Source organism: Emys orbicularis, chromosome 10, assembly GCF_028017835.1.
Source record: "Emys orbicularis isolate rEmyOrb1 chromosome 10, rEmyOrb1.hap1, whole genome shotgun sequence".
In the NCBI taxonomy this organism is placed as follows: domain Eukaryota; kingdom Metazoa; phylum Chordata; order Testudines; family Emydidae; genus Emys; species Emys orbicularis.
The window spans coordinates 87,389,535-87,415,777 of NC_088692.1; the positions used below are offsets into that span (position 1 = coordinate 87,389,535).

General features: G+C 44.4%; 1 protein-coding gene across 1 annotated transcript in view; it reads left to right on the plus strand.

The window, feature by feature from the left end:
- CORO2B (coronin 2B) overlaps positions 1-12,579 on the plus strand; it is a 62,892-nt gene extending 50,313 nt beyond the window's left edge. The window contains exons 7-12 of the mRNA XM_065411695.1: positions 572-676; positions 6,577-6,673; positions 8,589-8,701; positions 10,158-10,248; positions 11,113-11,252; positions 12,448-12,579. Coding sequence (XP_065267767.1) covers positions 572-676; positions 6,577-6,673; positions 8,589-8,701; positions 10,158-10,248; positions 11,113-11,252; positions 12,448-12,579 — 678 coding nt within the window. The remainder of the gene's footprint in view (positions 1-571; positions 677-6,576; positions 6,674-8,588; positions 8,702-10,157; positions 10,249-11,112; positions 11,253-12,447) is intronic.
- The last annotated feature ends 13,664 nt before the right edge of the window (positions 12,580-26,243 follow it).

Below are 26,243 nucleotides of genomic sequence, written 5' to 3' on the forward strand. Positions count from 1 at the left end.
GTGAGCACATTGGACTGTGGCTCTCCCTGGTCCGTGGGGGAGTGGGGGCAGAAGAGAGAGCTCCTTGCACCCTCCTCTGTTTTCCTTCCCCACCCCCCTCGCTCCGTGCTTTCGGCCCAGGCACAATCTGCCCCAAATTGCTCCTTAAAATATACACAGACCTCCAGCCTCCCTGAAATGCAGCCACACAGAAATGGCTCTGGGGCGGAGGGGGGGGGGGTGTGTGACTGGACCCCATTACAACCCTTACCCTGAGAGCCCCAGAACCCCCTCAACCCTACAGGGTGACCCACGGAGTGTCCTGCAGAGAGGTGACCTGAAGTGGACATCCTCCTTATTCTGTGTGTACATGACCAGATCTGCTAGCCCTCTCTCCCTCCCACCTCTGGCTTGTGGGACATGGAAATCCCGTGGCACCCTTTGGGAGGGACAGCGGGTTTGCTTCAGCTTTTCTGGGACAAAACCCGTCCCTCACCCTGCTGCCCCTGTCGCTCCTTCGTGGGTTTCGCTTTCATGTTCTATGCAACCTCTAACCCTTGCTGACTCATAAAGCCATGTTCTCTTTGTTCAGGAAGACCTGGCCATGCCCCTCATAGAGGAGGAGATCGATGGGCTGTCGGGGCTCTTGTTTCCTTTCTACGATGCTGATACGCACATGTTGTATTTGGCTGGAAAGGTGCGTTGGCTTTACTGAGGGTAACAGGCAATATACTGCGTATCCTGCTGTTCTCAAGACTGATGTGGCTCTTGCAAACTTGAGAATAAATCATCTCCCAAATAACCCATTCGAGAACGCAAGCAAAGGGGCACCTCTCCGATGAGCAGAGCATGGGGTTATTTGGGGCTTTTCATAAATAACGATTACAATTAAACAGTCGGGGCTAGATGCTGATATTGCTTTCACCAGTGCAAATTTGGAGCAACTCCATTGAAGACTTTGGATTTATACTAGTGTAACCGGAACCAGCCTTTGGCCATTGACTTTCTTTTAAAGGTCCTTGATTATTTTGCACTTCACTGGTGTTGCTTGTGTTGTAAAGTCCAAATGCCGCCACTACAGAAACCTCTATGGTGGGGCATACTTCTCTAATGGCCCCCCAAAAGCACCTGTGTATCCTGGAGGGTGTGGCTTGGTGCACACATGCACACACTTCTCTGCAATCACACTAGCTTGTGCACAAAGCTCCACCGAAGTGAAAGGACCTGCAGATACTGTAGTGCATTTAGGAGGCCCTTAAAAAAGTAAACACATTTATTTCCTATGGGCTGCATGTAGGACTCCCTCTCAAGTCAGCTTATGGCCCTGAGTAGAGAAGCACCAAGTATACTTTGCCATCGGTGTTCATAAAGGCCACAATCAAGAAAGAAGGCCGTAGTGGTTAAAAAACTGACCTGGGTTAGAGGGGAAGTGATAAGGGAAGCAAAGGGATACAAGAAGTAATCTATGGCCAGTGGAGTTAAGGATAATAACAAGGAGTCTAAATATATTAGGAACAAAAAGAATCCTAATCATGGTCCTGGTCCATAGCTAGGTGGAAATGGTGGAATTATCAATAATGCAGGAGAGGCAGAAGTGTTTAATCAATATTTCTGTTCTGTATCGGGGGGGAGGGGCAGGAAATGATGTAGGCATATCACATAATGATGACACTTTCCATTCCACTAGTGCAGAGGTGGCCAACCTGTGGCTCCGGAGCCGCATGCGGCTCTTCATAGGTTAATATGCGGCTCCTTGCATAGGCGCTGACTCCGGGGCTAGAGCTATAGATGCCAACTTTCCAATGTGCTGGGGAGTGCTCAACCCCCTGCTCTGCCCCAGGCCCTGCCCCCACTCCACCCCTTCCCCCGAGTCTGCCATGCCCTCGCTCTTCCCCCCTCCCCACCAGAGCCTCCTGCGCACCGCGTAACAGCTGATCGCGGTGGGCGGGAGGCCCTGATTGGCGGGGCTGCCGGCGGGCAGGAGGCGCTGCAGGTTGGAGTCGGGGGAGCTAGTGGAGGGCTGCTGACATATTACTGTGGCTCTTTGGCAATGTACATTGGTAAATTCTGGCTCCTTCTCAGGCTCAGGTTGGCCACCCCTGCTCTAGTGTCTCAGGAGGATGTTAAACAGCAACTACTGAAGTTAGGCACTTTTTAAATCAGCAGGTCCAGATAACTTGCATCCAAGAGTTTTTGTTTTTTTTTTTTTTAAAGCTGGCTGAGGAGCTCACTAGACTGTTAATGTGGATTTTTTTCCCAATAAGTCTTGGAAAACTGAGGAAATTTCAAAAGAATGGAAGAAAGTTAATGTTGTGCCAATATTTTAAAAGGGTAGATGGGACGACCTGGGTAGTTATAGGCCTGTCAGTCTGACATTGATAATAGAGCAGCTGATATGGGACTTGAATAATAAAAAAATTAAAGTAGGGTTATACAATTAATGCCAATCAACATGAGTTTATGGAAAACAGACCCTGTAAAACTAACTTGATATCTTTTTTTTTTATTAGATTACAATTTTGGTTGATAATGGCAATAGTATTAGTGTAATATTTTAGGATTCTCTCAGGCATTTCACTTGGTACAGCACGACACTTGGATTGAAAAAATAGAATGATACAAAATTACTACGGCACACATTAAATGGATCCAAAACTGGCTAACTGATAGGTCTCGTAACTGCAAAGAGGGAATCATCATCGAGTGGGTGCATTTCTAGTAGGGTCCCACGTGGATGAGTTCTTGGCCTGATGCTACTTAATATTTTTATCAAATGACCTGAAGAAAACATAAAATCATCACTGAAAAAGTTTGCACGTGACAAAAAATTTGGGTTGTGATAATTAATGAAGAGGATGGGTTACTGATACAGAGAGATCTGGATTGCTTGGTAAGCCAGGTGCAAGCAAACAATATGCTTAATATGGCTAAATGTAAATGTATGCGTCTAGGAACAAAGAATGTAGGCCATATGTCTAGGGGACTCAATCCTGGAAAGCAGGGACTCTAAAAAGGATTTAGAGGTTGTGGTAGATAATCAGCTGAACATGAGCTCCCAGTACGGTGCTGTGGCCAAAAGGGTTAATGCGATCCTTGGATGCATAAACAGGGGCATCTCGAGTAGGAGTGGAGAGGGTTTTTTACCTCTGTATTTGGCACTGGTGTAACTGCTGCTGGAATATTGAGTCCAGTTCTGGTGCCCACAATTCAAGAAGGATGCTGATAAATTGGAGAGGGTTCAGAGAAGAGGCATGAGCTTGATTAAAGGATTAGAAAACATGTCTTATATTCAAGGAGCTCAGTCTATTTGCTTTAACAAAGAGAAGGCTAAAGTGTGACTTAATTTTAAAGTGTGACTTAATCAGTCTATAAATACCTACAAGGTGAACATAAGAATGGCCACACTGGGTCAGACCAAAGGTCCATCTAGCCCAGTATCCTGTCTTCTGACAGTGGCCAATGCCAGGTGCCCCAGAGGGAATGAACAGAACAAGTAATCATCAAGTGATCCATCCCCTGTCACCCATTCCCAGCTTCTGGCAAACAGAGGCTAGGGACACCATCTCTGCCCATCCTGGCTAATAGCCATTGATGGATCTACCCTCCATGAATTTATCTAGTTCTTTTTTGAACCCTTGCATGGTATCAAGTATCAGGGGGTAGCCATGTTAGTCTGTATCTACAAAAACAACAAGGAGTCTGGTGGCACCTTAAAGACGAACAGATTTATTTGGGCATAAGCTTTTGTGGGTAAAAACCTCACTTCTTCAGATGCATCTGGAAAACATAATCCCAACGATGCATATAAAATGATGGGGTCTAAATTAGCTGTTACCACTCAAGAAAGAGATCTTGAAGTCATTGTGGATAGTTCTCTGAAAACATCCACTCAATGTGCAGCAGCAGTCAAAAAAAGCGAACAGAATGTTGGGAATCATTAAGAAAGGGATAGATAATAAAACAGAAAATATCATATTGCCTCTATGGTACGCCCAAATCTTGAATACTGCGTGCAGATGTAGTCGCCCCCTCTCAAAAAAGATATATTGGAATTGGAAAAGGTTCAGAAAAGGGCAACAAAAATTATTAGGGGTATGGAATGGCTTCCATATGAGGAGAGATTAATAAAACCGGGACTTTTCAGCTTGGAAAATAGATGACTAAGGAGGGATATGATAGAGCTCTATAAAATCAATACTGGTGTGGAGAAAGTAAATAAGGAAGTGTTATTTACTCCTTCTCATAACACAAGAACTAGGGGCCACCAAATGAAATTAATAGGCAGCACACAATGCACAGTCAACCTGTGGAACTCCTTGCCAGAGGATGTTGTGAAGGCCAAGACTATAACAGGGTTCAAAAAAACAACAAGGAGTCTGGTGGATGATGCATCTGAAGAAGTGAGGTTTTTACCCACGAAAGCTTATGCCCAAATAAATCTGTTAGTCTTTAAGGTGCCACCAGACTCCTTGTTGTTTTTTTGAACCCTGTTATAGTCTTGGCCTTCACAACATCCTCTGGCAAGGAGTTCCACAGGTTGACTGTGCATTGTGTGCTGCCTATTAATTTCATTTGGTGGCCCCTAGTTCTTGTGTTATGAGAAGGAGTAAATAACACTTCCTTATTTACTTTCTCCACACCAGTATTGATTTTATAGAGCTCTATCATATCCCTCCTTAGTCATCTATTTTCCAAGCTGAAAAGTCCCGGTTTTATTAATCTCTCCTCATATGGAAGCCATTCCATACCCCTAATAATTTTTGTTGCCCTTTTCTGAACCTTTTCCAATTCCAATATATCTTTTTTGAGAGGGGGCGACTACATCTGCACGCAGTATTCAAGATTTGGGCGTACCATAGAGGCAATATGATATTTTCTGTTTTATTATCTATCCCTTTCTTAATGATTCCCAACATTCTGTTCGCTTTTTTTGACTGCTGCTGCACATTGAGTGGATGTTTTCAGAGAACTATCCACAATGACTTCAAGATCTCTTTCTTGAGTGGTAACAGCTAATTTAGACCCCATCATTTTATATGTATCGTTGGGATTATGTTTTCCAATGTGCATTACTTTGCATTTATCAACACTGAATTTCATCTGCCATTTTGATGCTCAGTCAGCCAGTTCTGAGAGATCCTTTTGTAGCTCTTCGCAGTCTGCCTGGGACTTAACTATCTTGAGTTGTTTTGTATCATCTGCAAATTTTGCCACCTCACTGTTTACTCCTTTTTCCAGATCATTTATGAATATGTTAAGTAGGACTAGACCCAGTATAACTATTTACCTCTCTCCATTCTGAAAACTGACATTTATTTCTACCCTTTGTTTCCTATCTTTTAACCAGTTACCAATCCATGAGAGGACCTTCCCTCTTATCCCATGACTGCTTTCTTTGCTTAAGAGCCTTTGGTGAGGGACCAAATATTTGCTAACGGGCTCTTCGTCTAGCAGAGAAAAGTATAACATGAACCAAGGGCTGGAAGCTGAAAATAGATAAATTCAGATTGGAAATAAGACATACATTTTTAACAACGAGGGTAATTAACTGTTAGACCAATGCACCAAGGGTCGTGATGGATTGTCTGTCACTGACAATTTTTAAATCAATGTTGGATTTTTTTAAGATATGCTGTAGTTCAAAGGGAACTATTTTGGGAGAATTCTATTGTCTGTTATACAGGAGCTCAGACTACATGATCACAGTGATTCCTTCTGGCCTTGGAATCTATGAATCTATTAGCATAAATTTAGTGCAACGGAGCCCTGCCCATTCAGTGCAGCTCCACTGACTTTCGCTTTGTTCTAAAATTAGTTTATTTCTGTCCTGGAATATTTCCTTTAGCATTCCTGGGCAACACAACGTCCTAGTACATTTTTTAGTACTTTATCCTCCTTCCATTGTGAGAGAACTAGATTAGATAAGCAACTCGTATATGATATGGAACTCTTTGCCAGAGGATGTTGTGAAGGCCAAGACTGTAACAGGGTTCAAAAAAGAACTAGATAAGTTCCTGGAGGACAGATCCATCAATGGCTATTAGCCAGGATGGGCAGGGATGGTGTCCCCTAGCCTCTGTTTGCCAGAAGCTGGGAATGGGTGACAGGGGATGGATCACTTGGTGATCACTTGATTTTCTGTTCATTCCCTCTAAAACACCTGGCTCTGGCCACTGTCGGAAGACAGGACACTGGGCTAGATGGACCTTTGCTCGGACCCAGTCTTGCCGTTCTATGTTCTTTAACCCAAGGGTAGAAAAACTAATTCCATAAAGTGTGAGGGAGAAATGGGAGTGACGGGGATAAAATTGCTAGTCCACTTGTGAGTCTTCTTCCCCAAACACCATTAAAGAGACCACATCTGTTCCTTCTACTGCTACTACTCCAAGAACCCAGACGCAGTATATGAAATGCTGTAGGTAGGTTTGGTTTGAGACTCTGTTCTACAATGGCTAACTAGCATTGTCGTCTCTGTATATTTAACCTAGAACTTGGCAGTGATGCACAACATGATGTTCTTTTTACATATCTTTTTATTTACCTACAACTTTTACCCTGAAATGTTAAACTGATCTGCCTTTATCCCCCCTGCCTCAGGGCGACGGGAACATCCGATACTATGAAATCAGCACAGAAAAGCCCTATCTGAATTATCTCATGGAGTTTCGCTCTCCTGCCCCACAGAAAGGACTGGGTAAGAGCTTTTGGCATGTCAATAGGCCGCCTCTTTGAACATTAATATTAAAAAAAGCCAGCAGACTGAAATACTATAATTAAATTTTGCTGATAAATGTATTTTGCATAATAACCTCCCGTGCTCTCTGCACTGTGCTGACTCTCGCTGTTCAAATATGTTCTGTGTCATTAGGTAGCTGATGACTTGCTGGAAAATTAATTCAGAATTCCAATGTTCTTTGTGGCATTTAATATTTTTGTGTATTTCTTCCTGGGTAATGGTGCAGTGGGACTCTGATGTATCTGACTGAGGGCCCAGTTCCAAGCAAATGCACGTGCAGTGACCGGCTGCCTAAACTTTAACAAGTGACCTGAGCCAGTGATATATGGGACGTTCCCTGGGTAAAATGCTCTTCCCTTCCCACCCTTGCTGCAAAATCCATCTGGCCCATTCCCCGCCCCTTTGCCAGCACAGGGCTCTGATCTGCACCACTCTCCGCTCTCCTCCCCTTCCCAGCACCTCCAGGAGACCCCTGCATGTGGCTTCCCTACCTGGAAGCAGTTCTCCGCAGCAGCAGCAGGGGTGACTGGTGGATTCTGGCTGTGGGGTGGCTGGCCGGGTGAGGACAGGATCAGCTCTGGTTGGTGGCATGGGGGGCAGGTCCCATTTGGGCTCTTGGAGTAGGCAGGTTTCCCTCATGGCTGGCCCCCGGGGGTGTGGGTAGGGTTGCTTGTGGGATGGGGCTCTCCCGGTGGGTGTAGAATGTCAGAGGGAGAAGAAATGGGCTAGTCACATTCCAGGCTGCAGGTGGACAGGAAGGCCCAGGTGGGGAGGGTTGCAGGGAAGGATGCCTAGGGTGGAAGTATTTCCCTTCTCGCACACCCCCACGGGCAGGACACAGACCTAGCACGTCCTGGAGAATTAGGCAGGAGGCCCAGCTACCCAGTTCTGCGGTGTCCCACAGCCCCAAGAGGGCAGGGACAGGCGTGAGCAGCTCAGCTGCTGATTTGGAATCAGCTCTTTGGCGCTGGCGCAGGCCTGCAATCTCAGGGAAAGCCGATGACGCAGAGGGACGGGATATTAAAGGAGGTCGCTCTCTGCTTCGCAGCTCAGTTCAGTGCTGTGGTAATACCCTGCACTCTGGACATGATCACGAAACAAATCTCTGTGCCCATACTTAACTTCAGCCCTTTCCCCAGTGCTGCCTGCAGGCTCCAGTGGGCAGTGCTTGTGTGGTGGTTTCTGTACTTGTCTGGCAAAGCTTTCCTACCCGGGATAACACTTTCCACATGCTAGTGGTCTCTTCCCCCACTTGCCAGCTGCAGCTTCTGCAAAGTATATACGTACCCTGGGCCTGATTGGGAAAGATGCAGCATGCCCTCAACTTGCACTGATGTCACCACCTCACAGAATTGGGTCCTGTATTTCTTCCTCTATCTTATACACATAACCCCTGCCCCCCATGAGTCATCTGCAGCGATAGGACCGAGAGCACCAAAGCACGGGCCGCTGCTACTCGAGCTAAAGAAGTAACTCCATGTAGCCGGTAGCAGTGGTAGGCTGGTATCCATTGGGGAGTTACAAGGCACACCTTCTCACTTAGCTTTGTGTTTAAGCAAAACAGAGAATCCCATTCTCGCGGAACACACTGATTGCTTTTCTTGACTTGTAAAGCGCTGACGATTTACGGTAGGAAACGAGGGTTCTCTCGACAGCAGCTTTGAAACGTACCTACGCTGTCAGAACTTTTCCCATCGACATGATGCCTAATTGGATCTATATACTGCTACCGTATCCTAAGCCAGCTAGCATGGGGCGAGTAAGATTGGTTCCTTTCTCACGGACCAATTTGTAGAACAAGAGCTTTTGAATATTCCAATGCTTTGTTGGCATGAAAGGACAGACCCTTGCTCACATGTGAACTCTCTAATAGGTGTGATGCCAAAGCACGGGCTGGATGTGTCTGCATGTGAGGTGTTCAGATTCTATAAACTGGTTACCTTAAAGGGTCTGATTGAGCCAATCTCTATGATCGTGCCAAGGAGGGTGAGTACATGTCAGCACTGTTCCTACTCCCGTACGGAACTCCAATGCTCTGATGCGTTATCTCTGCCCAACATGTTCAAAGCACAGAGTTGGAAACACTCGGTGTGCCGGGGGAATTCTATTTCTGTTACTCGGGTACGTCAAAGTCTGCCGTATTCTCTATTAAAATGATGCACAGGGAAGGAGCTGGGAGACTCAGTCACTGAACTTTTACCTTTTGAGACCACACTAGGAATCCTGCTCTGACTTGCACAGAGCAGAATCATTTAGATGAAATACAGTAAATGTCAAAAGGACCTTGGCAAACTGTATCTAGTGAATTAAGCCCCTGATGGTTTATATCACTGTCCACAACAACCACACATCTTACATACTGTACTCTGACCATGCTAGACATTTTCCTGACTTGCGTCTCAAACATCATGGGGTTGCTTTTTCCTGGCTGTGGATAACATCTGTCTTCTTTGATGGGTAGATCTCTCTGTGACCTCTCATTTATATCAATTACACATTTTAGATCCAAACTCACATCTTGCTAAAAACTGCTTTTCTAATGTACAGCAATGCTAAGTCTGAACTCCGTGCTTATGGAAAGTTCTTTAAAGAGCTGACGCCAGCATTTTTTCTAACTTCTGCTGCCATCATTTTGTGTGAAATTAACTGGGTCTTTTGAAATGTGTGACAAAGGATTGTCCCACATCTAGGTTTAGAGACCCATCCCAAGTACAACTCACATCTCCGTGTGTTGGGAGCAGTATTCAGTGCTGGCTTTACCTGCTTTGTCCAGCTGTATGAAATCTGAAACAAAGCTACGAGCCATGTTCAGGTTTAGGACTGAGTCAGTATTTTTCCAAACAGAGGTGACTCAACAGAGCTTCATTCTCATTGCCCTGAATTTGCTAATCTACAGCAAGCAGAAATGTGGAGAGGAGGGGAAAGGCAAATTACCCTTGTGGACAACTTTCCTTGGTGTTTTCCCCTGGGCTGTTCTTCTTTATGCCGTATGTGGCCAGAGTGGGTGCTCCTTGACTTAACTGGCTCGTGCTTTGAAATGGGAACTACAATATGTAACCGTATGCTTTGTGCATTTAGCGTTCCCTGAACGGTCTGTGCAGCAGCAGGGAGCACCCTCTCCAACAGGCCAGAGGCGATGCCCTTCCAAAGCCTCCCAGTTCAGCTGGATAATATTTATTAGTCTGTCTACAGCTCAAATGCTCAGTACTGCTGGAGTATAATTTTCTTTCAGAACATGAATTTAATAGGCAGGGGCTAGGACTCTTTATTCCCCATTTAAAGTTAATGGTGAAAAGGCAGTTAAGTATTTTTCCTGGGATGCTATTGAATGGCTACGTTACCGTTGGCCGGGGTTGTAAGAAAACTGTTGCTTATGGCACTTTGCAACGCATAGTTACAAATGTTATGAAGACAGCCACTCTTTATTCTTCCTCACTTCCAGTCAGAAACATACCAAGAGGATATTTACCCGATGACTCCAGGTATAGAACCAGCCCTGACACCAGACGAATGGCTGAGTGGAATGAACAGAGGTAAAAGAATGAACCCTGCATGAGCATCTACTGCACGTCTATTGGACATGTAAACAGAATTGATCTCTGAGCCTCACTGTGAAATGTGTCTAAATCCATACTCATCCTTGGGCACTTTTCATAGGCCACCAGATGATGTGATGGTGGGTGCATAGGTGCTGTGTGTGTATGTACTTAGTGTACATAAACCCACGGGAACCATTTTAGAGCTAGTAAGCTGTGAGGGGAGGGAGGGGTAAGGAGGCCGTTGAATGCTTTTGAGCTCCATCTATAAGTAAGTTTATTTGTGTTAAAGTAGTGCCTAGTTGCTCCAACTGAAAATATAGGCCTTGTGTGACCATGGGAAAAGTGTGTGTGTGTGTGTGTGAGAGAGCGAGAGAGAGAGAGATTCAAGCTAGTTAACATGCTCTGAAGCACCACTTAGGCTGTGTCTGCCCCAGGTGCTGGTCTCTTTAGCATTGCATTACCAAGTGGTGTTTCAAATCTTTTTAGCTAACCCGATTAAAAAAACCAACCAACCATGGCTTTTTTTCTAGTCTGGACAAGGCCCTAGTGAGAAAGTTCATGTTCCAAAAAGTTGGGAGTCTATTTAGACAAGACAAAGGATGGGAAGGGAAAGAGGTACGGGGCGGGGGGCAGTGACTTGCCAGGGTTGCACAGCTGGTCAGTAGAAGAGCTGGATTAGAACCCAGGTCTCCTGACTGTCAGTCCAAGGCCTGTCCAGTCCAGTCACCATGAAAACACATTGTTGTAGCAACTGACAGGTAGTGAATGTTAAGGTAGGACAATAGGGGAGGGATATATACACATGTCCTGTAGCAGAGCACGTGTTAACATCCTCCTTTATTTTACCATCTCATGTAGATCCCATATTGATGTCTTTGAAGGAGGGCTATAAGAAGGCATCCAAAGTTGTCTTTAAGGCACCAATAAGAGAGAAAAAAAGTGTTGTCGTCAATGGAATAGATTTGTTAGAAAACGTGCCCCCCAGGACAGAGAATGAGGTAAGCAATGGGTGTTAACTTATGGCTTTGAATGGCCAAGATCTCAGCCATGTGCTTCAAGCTTATGCAGTGCAAAACCTCTCTTGGACATAGTAAGAAAACAGCTGATAAGGTCTGCTGAATTTTCTGATCCTACTGAATACCACAGAGGCCTGATTTTATGCCGCAGATGTCATTCTGTACTGCAGTAACACCTAGCTGACCCGCTCGAGGACCAGGACAAGCACTGAACAAGGTAGTCCTGCTCCAGAGAGTTTTCAATCTACGTCTTCCCATTAATTTCAGTAGAAAATAGTAGAGACTGTGTTGTACCATAATTGTCACCACTCCTAGCCTCCCTTGACCACAGAGTGCATTTAACTATTCCGGTGTCCCTTCTGCCAGCTTGGCTTCCATGTGCCATCCTAGTTTCTGACATCAGTGGCTTTCACTGTATTTTCCATGTAGATGGTGTAACTTATAAACAGTTCTTTGTACAGTATTGTAACAAGTTTGTAATCATCTAGGAACTGCAGGGTTGTTATTAAGATGCACAACATAGCCACCTGGAACTTCACACCAACAGTGGGGGACTGAACTCTGACCCTCCGCCTCTGAAACCAGACTCCTAGCAACTTAACTAAATAAAAATCTCCATCTGTTATCAATATAGGGCACATGACCATAGATGAGGTCATGACTTTCTCTGACAGAGAGCAACTGCACACGTCCAAGATTGTAGCATATAAACACATCAATTTGTGCATCTCTACTTTTGTTCCCAAGCTGTGAAAATCCATGTGTGTGTTTCCCTGGATCAAACTTCAACCCACAGGACTTTGCTGAGGTTTAAGCAGAGAGCATACAAAACGAACTGGATTAATTTCCTAACAGTTTTTAATAAACGATTGTTCTCTGTGCTACTCTTAAAGGCTGTGGGGAAACATTTACACTGAATCTAATATTGAATTTCTTTTCACAAACTGAGCTGTTGAGCCAGACGATGTGAATTAACTGAGTTACCATGAAAATGGACAGGGCACATCAATGGAGTATTGCAGGTAAACTGATCTTTCAAAAGGAACAGTGTAATGACATGAATCGAAGGCAGGTTCTCTGACAGTTGGCAGGAAAGGCATGAAGCCATCGGGGAAAGCAGATATTATAAATGTTACCACAATGTTGTACACCTATTTTTTTTTTTCTTTCTTTTAAGCTCCTCAGAATGTTCTTTCGACAACAAGACGAGATCCGACGGTTGAAAGATGAGCTTTCGCAGAAAGACATAAGAATTCGACAACTACAGCTGGAGTTGAAAAACTTACGTAACAGCCCGAAGAATAATTAATTAACCTCAAGGGACATTTTATAAATAAACTTTCTTTGTTTATACTTGCTCTTTTATTTTACTGTATCCACTTACACAGAATATGAGCCAGAAGTCAATGACCTGCCAAGAGTCCACATGCTAACTGGAAATATGTCCTTGTAGTCTTATCTAGCACTAAAAAGAAAGACCTGTACACTATAACTGAAAATAACTGCATGAAAGGAAGCTGGGTATGTATTTATATCCCAGCATTTTTCATGGAGTAAGTAGAAGAGCAATTTATTCTCTATATCTAAAGACTACGGAACTAACCAATAGGGCACAAGTTAAATTTAACTTGAACTGGAGAGAGAATGAAAAGAGAATACAGGGTGTCCTTAAGAAAGCAATATGGTTTATTGCTATTAACTTTTTCCTATGCAAAGCCTGACAAAGAATGCACACAGCCTACAAAACTGGAATTTTAATTCACTTAACTATGACCTAAAATATAGGGCTTAATTCACAAATGTTCTCTCCAAATCCTCTTGCCCTGGCCTTTGTTTAAAGGAGGTTCAGGAAAACCTGCCCTTTGCCCTGGCACTTGTTGCAAAGGTTTCCTTTTCTGGGGAAAGGTGGCAAAATTTGAAGTCAGGGTCTTAGAAATTGGCCTGATGGTCAAATGTTCAAATCCCTTGGTCAATTGCTACACTCCTGTAAGACCTTAATTTGTCACTTTCTTAGGTTTATCTGTATGGAAACCAGTCACTCTCCTTAGCGGGATGGGGGCTGGTTGTATATACGGTTTGTTTGTTTTTAAAATGATCCTAGGTTTCCTAAATGTAGTGGGTCTATCTTCCCTGATCTGCTAATAGGGACCTTAGAGTCCTACTTCCTCCTGGAAACATAGCGGTGATAACACTGCCATAATGATATGCAAATGACAAGCAGCAAAGGAACTTGCCATTGCTCTCTTCCCATAACTGTCTTAGAACACCCTCTTGTTCAGTAATAAATGTTGCCAAGTTAGTGGTAACCTCTCCTGTGGAACCCTGGTTCAAAGACGTTTGATGTCTGGGAACTCGGTATGTCATCTGTGTCTGTTCTGCATATCTGTTCCTACCGATAGAACTGCAGAGGGTTTAAACTGCACAATAAATTATATATACCCAATATATGTACACAATGACATTTTTGTGAATTAGGCCCATAATACAGGGAAAGACACCAAAATACTGCTAGTTTACCTATATATATTTTCACTTAAATCAAGTAGGACTATCCCTAGCAGTATCAGTGCAACAAGTTTTTTTCCCCCGTTACTTTACATTGTGCTCTGCACCTAATGCTTCCCCTCCCTTACATTAAAAGTGCTGTCATTCGCTATTATTTATGTTACCACAAAAGTGATGAAATAAAATGTTTTCAAGATACCAAACCTTGTGAGTGGCAAAGTTTCCTTTGAGTTTTCATTTGGAGCAACAAGATGTCTGGCGCGAGCAACTAGTTCTTTCAAAATTTAGAATGAGTCAGGTTTAGAGGAGCAAAATCCAGGTATGCTATCGAATGTCATGCTGCAGGAGACAGACATGGAATAAGCTTTCAAGAACTACCCCTGGCCATGCAGCTGCAGGGAGCTGAGGGTTTGCTAACTCCTGCAGCCTAACCAGAGAAGTTTAATAAGAACTTAAGACTTTCTCCCCAAAACTGTACAGCCTCTGGAACCCTACTAAAAAGATGAAGCTGGAGGATTTTTAACGGCAAACAAGGCAGTTAAGCACCCAATTCCCCGTGTTGTACACCAAAAAGAAGGGATTCAAGGACTATCAGAATTATATTTAAATCCAATGAACCTGCCCTCTGGAGAGCCACTGAGGAGACAGTTAATATCTTACACCTGTTGCTAACTTTATGCAAGTGACTTGTCTAAGTAGCTGATTATCCCTGTTAACTGGATGAGCAGATGACAAAGTGCCTGCAAAACTGTGTCCAGCTAATAGAAGACCAGCTTGAGGCCACTTGCCAAATTAGGCCCTTATAAGGCATTGAGAGAGAACCTGAGTCTTTCCCAAGCAAACCGACTTACCATTTGGCAGCTGGGTCTACCAGTTGATTGCATACGCCACAGCATATCCTTCCTTCATGAAATGGCTGCCTAACGCTACATAGCTTCCAAAGCCCCTCTGAGTCCACCTGCACCTTTTCTTTTAATTAACTCCATTGGTGCAGCCTCTCCTTAACCACATGCTTATTTAAGCATTCAGAATAAATGACTCCAAGGAGCCAATAACATTCCAAGGTGCTCCAGATTCTGCAACCCCCAGGAGGGGCTCAAACCAGAAAGACTGAGGCAAGTGTTTAGGACAGCTGAATGTGTAATAAGTTTGGGCTGACCTGCTATTTGCTGGTTTACCTAGGGCTAGAGCCAACCCATGTTAGCCAGGCCAGTGGTGCTGAGGCTACTGCTAGCAGAGATTGAAGCAAACACTCTGGCTGCAGAACTTGTCCACTCTTGACCTTCAGGGCCAGACCAATTGCATTTTGTTACCTTCTGCCTAGGGTTACCCCTGGCTTGGTGTTAAACAGAGCACCTCAAGGGCCCTGCATCAATTTGAATCTCTATGATTCTGGGGGCTGAGAGGTGGTAGTTGCCTCAGCTTTTCCCCTCCAGCGCAGAGCTGCGTTCAGGTTGGATTTTGAAGCTTGTGGGAGAGGCTATTGTGGAGCAGGAAGACCAAGGCCACCACACGCCTGGGGGGCGCCCCCTCCATCACGCTCCCTCCCTCAGGGAAGAAGCTGGCCTTGCTATCAAAAGCCCCACGGCTCTCCTGCAAGGTCACTTGCAGCTTGCTCTGGCCACGCACCCTGGGAAAGGAAAGGGACCTGCTCCTCCACCTTCAGCTGACCTGCGTTTCTCAGCTGCCTGACAGGCTCACGTGGGCCTGTGCTAACCCTCCAACCCAGCTTGGTAAGTGATTGTTTGGGACATGGAGGCTAGCAGGGTTGCCTCTCCTGTGCTTGGGGTCAGGGCCGACTCCAGGCACCAGCCGACCAAGCACGTGCTTGGGGCGGCACCTTATAAGGGGCGGCCAATGTTGGGGTGGCGGGGGGCGCGCACAGTGTTTTTGTTTTTGTTCGCGGGTTGGCGCTCGAGGTTGTTTTTTTTTATTTCGGCGGCGCGGCACTGGGGGGGCAGGGGCTTCGGCGACGCTGGGGGGGGGGCGGGGGTTTGGGCGGCCCGGCCTGGCGCTCGGGGGGGGGCGCGGGGGTTTGGCCGGCGCGGCGCTGGGGGGATGGGGGGCGGGGGTTTGGCCAGCGCGGCGCTCCGGGGGTTTGGGCGGCCTGGCGCAGCGCTCGGGGCGGGGGTTTCGGCGGCCCGGCCCTCGGGGTTTGAGCGGCCCAGTGCTCCGGGGGTTTTGGGTGACCCGGCGCTCGGGGGGGGGGGGGGGGGGGGGCAGGGGTTTGGCCGGCCCGGCGTGGCAATCGGGGTGCGGGGGTTTCGGCGGTGCTGGGGGTGGGGAAGGTCGGTGGCGCGGCACTGGGGGGGGGGGTTATGGCGTGGCGGCGCTCTTCTTTTTTGCCTGGGGCGGCAAAAATGTTAGAGCCAGCCCTGCTTGGGGTCTAGCCCCCTCCCTCACCACGGCGACTGGTCTGGGGCAGGAAAGCGGGGGTGGTGAATGTCTGCCAAAACCCCCAGGCCCCATGGTGGATGGGGTGGCAGTGGGGGAGTCTTTGCCCGTGGCCTGGGCCACTGAGGGGGGAGCCTGTCTGTCTTCGCAGGAGCAGAAAGCGAGAAATGGGGGGATGGGGAGGCCCGGTGGGGAGGTGGCCCAAAAGTTGAGGGTGGCCCTCTGTACTGCTGGGCAGAAGGTGAAGGCAGAGGACAAAGGGGTGAAGTGCTGAGGCAAATGGAGGCCAAACCTGACTAAAACAGTAGGAGAAAAGCAACTTACTGTGCCGGTGAGAATCTGCAGTGCTCGGGCTGCTCTAGAACGATGGCGGTTTGGGTAAGACCTCGCTCTCAAACCTCTGCTTCTCCTGCTTCCCTGATGCGTCGAGCTGGTCTCCTATGCCCCTAGTCAACTCTGCCGCCTTCCCTGCTCCAGGGGCCTACGCAGTCGCTGGCCTGCACTTTTAAATCCCTCTTCAACGCTCAATTCCGTCTAGTCTCCCCTTCCCGCTGACCTCCGGCTCACCACTCCCACCCGCCTGCTGGCCTCTGCTCCCTCAAGCTGTGCAGAAACTTACCTAAAGCAAAACACTCCTCTGGAGAACGCGCACACACCGCAGGGGCTTGGCTCTTTCAATCAATCAATGGAGGCAGGCATACCTTAAGTCCCTTCCCCAACTGGCTGTCACCCTTTGCTGTGATTTACACTGTGACTTGCTATCTCGTTGGTAAAATGTAGAGCTGGTCCTAGTCTTCAGCTTTTATTTATTTTTGCTGCTGTTGAAAAATAGCCTCCCCCCTCCCCCAGGGAAACTATTGGTAAATTAAAAAAATTATTGAAGTTTCCTGGTTTTTAATTTTTTTCCCCAAAAATGGTTATCAATTTTATATTTATTGGACACAGCATTTTCATCTGAAAAGTGGGTTTTTGGCAAACAAGTTTGAAAACAACCTCAGTTAAAAAAATAAAAAGGGAAATGGATCCATTTTGAAACTCTTGAAATGGAAACAACTTTGAATTTTTTCCTGGTTTCCTTGGTTTTAGAGCCGCTCTAGTACAATGCCACGTCCACCTGCAGTGCTTTAAAAATAACCAATGAGTCCCTTCCAATGGAAATGACTGAAGGCACATTTATACTTATTTCAGTTCACGACCGACTAGGGCATATATACCAACCTTTTGAAGGAAAAAAATCTTGCTTAAGCAAGTCTTAAATCACTTTAATAACTTCTGGTTTTTCTTGATTTCTTAACTACGTATAAAACTTTCTACAGAATGGAAATTCTCCTTTATCTTTTTAGCAGTTATTTATGTCTCAATATTAGGCTTATGCAAATGTTTCTTTAAAAAAAAAAAACTCTCATGTGTAAGATGAGAGAGCTGTTCTCCAAAGCCTCTTGCATCAACATGTATTCAGCCCCAATTATGGCTGGTGTTTCAGTGATGATTAATGAGTTGATTAGCATTTCTGCCAACATCAGCACAAATACTTTTGTTTTGCAACCATTATGTTATTAGTGAGACTAGTCTTTGTAATCCAGTGGCTTTTTACAATTATGTATATGTGCAGGATTTATGTTTTTAATGACTTGCAGGCCTAGATGTAGGTTTTGTAAAAGTGCAGGACTAGAAAGTTCTTACACCTGTGTTGTTGTTGTCTAATCAGAAATTGCCCAGCAGGTGGTAGTCTGTACAATATATCCATTCTGCTTTAGCAAGTCTTTATTCAGTCTACTACATTTCAGCATTGACTTATGAATCCCGTAGGAATACTGTGTAATTTATTTTCATTTCTATTTTACATACTAAGACTGTAAATGCTTGAAACAAAGCAAGCTTCACTGATAACCCCGGAATCAAGTGCACTGGATTACCTGCCTTTTTCTTTCATATAACCAAGACAACTGTAACCAGAGCTGCTAGAGATCTAAGGCGCTGATAAAATAGTTTCGGTTGGGAGCAAATTTGTGTTCAAGGAAGTGAGATTAATAGTGAGGGTAGAGCAAGGTATAATGCTGGGCAAGGTCTGAGTGTCATTCAGTTAACATTTGCAACTAGATTTTTTACTCCTATTCTCAGACTCATTAGCAAAAATCATCTATGGTGGCTAGGTGTGTGATGAGCATAATAATGTCTACATGGATTCAGAAAAGGCCCCCAAACTGACTTTCACTTAGTCCTGACCAAAGGTAAGTTTTGAGCCCAAAGCACCAGTTAAGGGAGTTAAAATGGATTAACGTAGGTTTGGATGGCCTCCCTTTGCACGAGGGTGTCTGCTCACATGGAACATGCCTGAGTAGATCTTCCTTGCAGTAAAGCAGGCAGCTGAAAATACCGGAACAAACAGCAGGGGCGGTTAAGTTTTGTATGAAACTTTGAGAGTTGAGGGGCTGATGGATCCTACCATGAGATTATAACAGCAGGGAAAAGATCCTGGATTTTACATGGGGAAAAAGGATATTTTTAGTGGTGAGTCACCACAGGAAAAAGTCTGATTCCAAGGAGAATGGGCTGTGGCATAAGGAGGAAAACACCCAGATCACTGAAGATCCTCTTCTTAGTAAAAGGCAGGAGTGGTTTTCTAGCCCAAGAGAACTGAAGCTTCTTTTCTTTTCTCTGGGCAGGCAGGCCCTCCTGTATAAGACATCCACATGGAGGAGGTAAGTGGTATGGACCGTGGCAGTGAGGAAAGGGTCAGTAGGAAATAACAGCAGGGCACTATTGGTTCCAGGGTTTTTTGTTTCAAGCACCAAAGTAAAGGCTGGGACTTGCAAGCACTCTCCCGGCATAAATCTGCAAGGTTTCATCGTCTGATGCTAAACTATAAGGATCTAAGCCATTGAGGGATCTATTCTGCTTGGAAACGGAAGACAGGGTCAAGGATTTGATAACTGCTTTCAATTACCTGAAAGGGGGTTCCAAAGAGGATGGATCTAGACTGTTCTCAGTGGTAGCAGATGACAGAACAAGGAGCAATGGTCTCAAGTTGCAGTGGGGGAGGTTTAGGTTGGATATTAGGAAAAACTTTTTCACTAGGAGGGTGGTGAAGCACTGGAATGGGTTACCTAGGGAGGTGATGGAATCTCCTTCCTTAGAGGTTTTTAAGGTCAGGCTTGACAAAGCCCTGGCTGGGATGATTTAGTTGGGGATTGGTCCTGCTTTGAGCAGGGATTGGACTAGATGAACTCCTGAGGTCCCTTCCAACCCTGATATTCTATGATGTGGCAGCACAAGAGTGATCTATGGGAACTAGGGGAGAGGGTTTGGGAGCTGGGACAGCTGTTGAGGTGGGTAGAGGGTTGTCCTACTATCAGTTTCCTCAAGCCTCAGGCATTCCTCATGTCCAATTCAGTATTTAATACTAAATATTTCTATTCTGGTACTGCCTGAAGGCCCCACTCCCCCGTGTGCTGAAATTAGACAATCCCTACCCTGCTGGGATTCAAGACACAATCTGAGTTTGGGGATTGGAGTCTATGACTAAGTTAGTCTCTTTGCCAAGGACACCATCTCTCCCCCTCTATCTACACAGCAAAGAGCCATTCAGCCCCCAGCCCATCATCCCAACAGCTTTGCCCCTGTGTGCCATTGGAAGCTTCATCTTCATTTTTTCCTGTGTTCAGCCTCCGTGCTCTTGTATTCATATTAAACCCGGTAAATACTGTTCAGATACATAGACCCTCCTCTGGCAGCTAGCGCACATATTCTTTAAAGCTATCCATGGCTGCAGGACCAAATTCCAAACTTTGGTTTTGCAAGGGACTTGAAGACAGACTCCGGTATCAGAGTTTTGTACCCAAACACCACGCTACACAGCATTTAAGATGTCTAGTAGCTGTGCTGCTGCTCATGCATATCTAAACACAGAGTTCGCCAGACCTTGCGAAGAGTTTCCAAAGTTAGTCCAACTATTTAGACTGCATGTGTTGATTAGACCTATAGAGAAACTTAAAGCTTTGTCAGAGGACAAACTATGCTCTGTAGCCCCTAATTTGGCAATACATAACTTGCAAAATATAAAACCTGCTAAGCTACCTTTGAAATTTCTAGGCCAAACCCTTCTTGGGATGCCAAATGTTTAACAAACAAACTTTCCACTTCTCCCCCCCCCCCCCCCCCACAATCTCCATCTCTCAAACAATTCAGATTTTCCTCACTTTTCTTAAAACCTCTTCATTGTCGTCGTCCCCCCCTACTATTTAAAATGGAAGCTCCCATTTTTGAGCACTTGATCAGACTAGACAAAATCAAGTTTGAGAAAAATGCCCCCGTAACTGTTGGAAGCGGGCCTGCAGGGTGATCATGGAAATTACGTAGAGCTGGGACAGTAAAACCTTCAGGCATGGGAAAGCCCAGACATGAAGCGCTCAGGACTCCTCCCAATTTTTTCCCCTCCTGTATTTTCCAGCATCCTATAAATACATAAGAACGGCCATTCTGGGTCAGACCAAAGGTCCATCTAGCCCAGTGTCCTGTCTACCGCCAGTGGCCACTGCCAGGTGCCCCAGAGGTAATGATCAAGTGAACTCTCTCCTGCCATCTACCTCCAGGCTCCTGAATCTAGCAGACAAACACATAACAAAATCCAGTGTCTGGAAGCTGGAGCTAGATAAATTCAAATTAGAAATACAGCCCTCCTGTCTAAGAGTGAGGGTAATCAACCACAGAAACAATTTCTATTAGATGAGCTGTCACAAGTCTAAGGTGATTCACTGTTGGCTTTTTGAGTCTACAGTGAGATCAAAGCAAATACACCAAGTGTAACGTTCCCCAAATATCTAGTAGTGAGACTTTCAAAGCTACAGAGGAGAGTTTTGTGACCAAGTACCACTGAAAGTCAATGGGAGTTGGGCACCTAACTTTGTCTTTGTGCATCTCCCCTCTAAGGTTCTAGCATGAAAGCTTTAATTATGACCACCTATGTGCCAACACTAACCTTGTCGTTGGCACAGATTGTTATGCCAGAAATATCCAGCTGGTGAACTTAGCCAGTATCAACCTAGATGTTCCATTCAGCTCCTGATGCTCTCCATACATGCCAGAGGCCATTCAATAGGAATAAAGAATGAAATGTTGAATATGAAATGCAGTTCTGGTCGCCCCATCTCAAAAAAGATGTATTAGAATTGGAAGAAGTACAGAGAAGGGCAACAAAAGTGACTGGGGGGCGGGGAAATGGAACAGCTTCTATATGAGGAGAGATTAAGATGACTGGGACTGGTCAGCTTAGAGGGATATAGCAGAGGGGCATAAAGTCATGAATGGCCTGGAGAAAAAGTGGTGTTTACCTCTTCACACAATGTAAGAACCAGGGGTCACCTAATGAAATTAACATGCAGAAGGTTTAAAACAAATATACGCAAGTACTTCTTTACACAACGCACAGTCACCCTGTAGAACTCACGCCATTGTGAAGGCCAAAAGTAAAACTGGGTTCAAAAAAAGAATTAGATAAGTCCCTGGAGGATAGGTCCACCAATGGCTATTAGCGAAGAGGGTCAGGGATGCAACCCCGTGCTCTGTCTGTGACTCTGACTGCCAGAAGTTGGGACTGGACAACAGACAATGGATCATGCGATAAATTGCCCTGCTCGGTTCATTCCCTCTGAAGCATCTGGCACTGGCTACTATCAAGAGACAGGATACTGGATTAGATTGGCCATATTTGGTCAGGCCAATGGTCCTTCTTATGTTCTTAGGTCAGAAATGTACTTCTTTCTTTAAAAGTTATGGTAAAAGTAGTGGCTGCAGAATAATTGGATATGCAATTGTTTGACTCCTGGGTGCATCTTGCGGGAGTTTAGGGGTTTTCTATCAACTGACACAGCTCAGTTTAGTAAGCTAGTGTGGTTGAAGGGCACTACCTCTCTGTTATTTATATACTACAGTATGGCTAAGTATAATGGAAAATAAAAATCATAACAAAAATTGTACATGTTGCCAAAAATTCATTACCAGTTTTTATTGGCCTAGCAATATAAGGAATAAAACAAAGATTCAATAAAACTGCTGTTACTTTTCCTGTAACAAAATGTTTAGACAAAACACTTCTTAGGGGAAAGCAATAAATGCCAAACTGAATACAACGGTAGTCAAAATACTATTAGAAAAACAACAGGGACTTATTGGGAGAAGTAGAGAGAGGAAAACAATCTTCAAGTTCACTAGCAAAAAGGGCACAGAATTGTAGCTTGTTAACTACAAACATTGTACTAAAGGTTGCTGGTACTCTTTTTAACAGCTTGATGCCCACTAACAGGTGTCTTGTGATATTAGATGGTGAGGGTTGGGTCTTTGCTACCCTCATCTAAAACACGCTATTAAAAAAAAAAAAAAAAGTTACCCATTTACAGTTGTGGTTGCTACAATAAGATATCCATCCCCCTTTCCTTCAAACAGTTCTTATGAATAATAATAAGAGTCGTCCTGTGTTAGAATGACTTTCATCTCGAAGCCAAGGGCCTTGGCAAATGAAACTGTATACACATGATTGCTCTGCCCACTATTAACAGGGAAACGTTCAGCAGCGCGCAGCAAAGCCCCACCACTGTTCTGGGTGGGAAGTGGGAAGAGGACTGCTTCCAACTACATGTCAGAGGCCATTTGTACAGGCAGAATGTAAGCTCCCGACCTGGAATGGGGCCAGGATATCAGAGCTAGGAGTGACCCTATTCAGAACTGCCATGGAATAGCAGGAACTTTACACACTCAGAGCCTTGCAGATGATTTTGCACTGAGACACGGAAGCAAGAAGGGGCTGCTGGAATCACAGATTTCCCAATATGCATCAGCCACGACAGTTGTTAGAACCATTTCTGCTTCAACCTTTACAATTAAACATCTGGTATTGACCCACAGTAGCTGACACCGATAGCTAGCTATTGTCTTTGGCTTCCACAGCTTGGTGTGTTTAGGGGCTCGGGGAGAGGCAAGAGTCACTGGCCACCGGTAAATATTGGAGTAAACCTGCTTTAGAAAGGGTTGTGTTCAATCAGAAATACAATCTAAGATGCAGAATTGTAAGCTCTTCAGGGATTGGGCTGTCTTTTACTGTTTGTGGCATCCAGAAACTACTCTCATACAAAATATCTACACAGTCCTCCATTCAGTGCTGTCCAAACACTGATTAAAGTCTTCCCCATCAGTGCTGAAATGGCCACTGCCAGCCCATCAAACTTCTGACTGCAAAGTCAATACTCATGTGATGCACCTCTCAAATATATTATTTAAATGATAGGTCTAGTGTAAGCATGAAAATCAATAGTTAAAAGATTATGGCCAGCATAAAGATGGAAAAATGGCTAGGCATTCACACATTAGGATGGAGATCTCCATGCAATTGGATAACTAAATAAGTAAAAGTGATTCTCAGGTATTAAAGAAAAATTTTCAATGCTGTTCCTCAATTTTGTGGGCTGTGAACATCCACCGTCTTACTTCGTGTACTGAATTGCTTATCAATCCTGACTTCTTAGAAATCTTAAGCAACTAAGTTTCGGCATAGAATGATCCATTTCTATTGAAGTGCAAGATTTAAAAACAGCTATTTTTAGAGATGGCAAAAAAGGCATTTCTGCAGATTTGTGACAAGTACGTGAGGTTATACAATTGTCCTGCACACAAACCAAACTACGGACAGAGATTTTCTACTTTTTGGCCAAAATGCTATGCTGTCAGAGTATGCAGGTTCAGGCCCTGGGGCATCACTAAACAGAGAAGATTTTAACGATAAGGGTGATTAACCATTGAACAAACTATCAGGGAAAGTGGTAGATTCTCCATCTGTTGAGGTCTTCAAATCAAGACTAGATGCCTTTATAGAAGATAGGCTTTAGCCAAAACAAGTTATTGGGCTCAATACAGGGGTAACTCTGAAGTTTAATGGCCTGTGATATGCAAGTCAGACTAGATGGAATGGTTCCTTCTGGCATTAGTAATTCAGCCACAAGCATTATCAAAAACCAAGGGAATGCTGCTTGGAGGATACCAGAAATATGAATGACCAAGTCATTCTACTATTAAGACCCCATACAAAATGTAGCGATTGCTGTGTTTTAATTGGTGCATGCTGTAGTTTGGTCAACATCACCTTGGTCAAGACTTGGTTTTCTTTCCATGCACTACATAACCTAAAACTAAATACTAGTAATGCTGGGTAGTTAAGGATTTCATAAAAATAAAGTTAATCAGCAGTACTGGTGGATGGACGAGTGCGACAAGTAAATATTCCACTAGAAGACCCTAATGCAGAAGCTTATAAATTGTCAGTTTAATTAGCACAGTGAATCTTGTGATAAGTAGTCAACCCTGAAGCTTTTTAAGAATTAGATTTGTAAAGGTGTTGATATAGAGTAGATGAATTATTTTCATGGCTATTTTGTTTTCCTGCCAATGGGAAAATCAGGGGGGGGGGGGGGTTGTTTTCTTTTTTTAAACTGAAATCTTGATTGTGCCATACCCTGGCTAGACACAGATACACTTTGCAATTATCCATTTAGAAAAGAAAATTCAGAAAGGATGACTCTTTTAAAGTCCCCGCTATACTGCACATTACATTAGAGATATAAAACTAAATAATGCAATAGCATGGCCACATGCAGAGAAGCGGTCAATGAAAGAGATCCTCATCTGATGCAAGATATGGACCATAGCTTTTCCACTGACATTGGGTCAAGTCAGAAGAAACTATGATAAAATCTATTCTGCTACCATCTACAGTAGAACCTCAGAGTTACAAACACGTCAGGAATGGAGATTGTTCGTAACTCTGAACAAAATATTATGGTGTTTCTTTCAAAAAAAGTTTACAACTGAACATTGGACTTAATACAGATTTGAAACTTTACTATGCAAACGAAAAATGCTGCTTTCCCTTTATTTTTTTAGTAGTTTACATTTAACAGTACTGTATTTGCTTTTTAAAAAAATCTATCTCTGCTGCTGCCTGATTGTGTACTTCCAGTCCCAAATGAATTATGTGGCTGACTGGTGAGTTCGTAACTCTGAGGTTCTATTATACTCCGGGTCAGTCCAACGGCCATGAAGTCAGTTAAGATTTTCATTTTATGTAACATTAACAAAATAACGTACATAAACAAGGACTAGACTTAACTGCCAAAAGCAAGGAAATTCAACACCGAGGCTATGATGCAATCTCAAGCGCCTAGTAGAATAGTTAGGACTACATTTTCAGAAAGCATTTGCAGACTGAATTTTCTGTTGCAGAGATGATTCTGGGCATGAAATAAAGTACTTACACTTCTAAGCACCTCAAGTGCAACCACAATTAGGCAGAGGTATTCTTCAAAAGAAGGATGCAATGCACTGTGGATGGAAATTGTGCCCACGAAAAGGACAGCTGGGCTTTTCGAAGACCTGGCCGAATACGCAAGAGACAATACTGAATTGCAAAATACTGAAGGAACTCCTGGATATGGAGAGTTTCCAGGTTTACTTTTGGCAATGAAGTTTAAGCCAAACAAAACACCCTTGACAAAGTTCAATCAGGAATAAGAACATCAAGTAGTTATCCCACATAGCAAAATAATTACTTGTGCTAGGAGTCACCCACGACTGTTCAAACCAGTGGGATGAAGGCAATCCCCAATCTAATTTTATGCAAGATTCTTTGTATTAGACAAGCTTGTTTCTACTCCTAGTGCACAAGATGTAAGGACAGAGCAATAGAGCAAAATTCTCTCTCCCGTCATATTTACAACAATACGATCTAGCAATGCAATAAGGGAAAGTACAAATCAGACAATGGTAAGACCTGTAGGGGGCAGCGTGACATTTTAGAGTCCAATAGTCCTGTAAAACAGTGAATTCTGGGGTGATTAAATCCTTTAGCAGCTGGAATTGAGAGATCCAAGTGTTAAGCAAACTGGAATGGTGTGCTCCTGGATGCAGGCTTACTGGAACATAACTACCACTGATGTTGACTTCAATGGGAGTTGTTGCATCATGACTGCAGAACCAGGCCTTATATTAGCACTTACTGGCCAAATTCCAGATTGCTTGAGTGAAATGGTT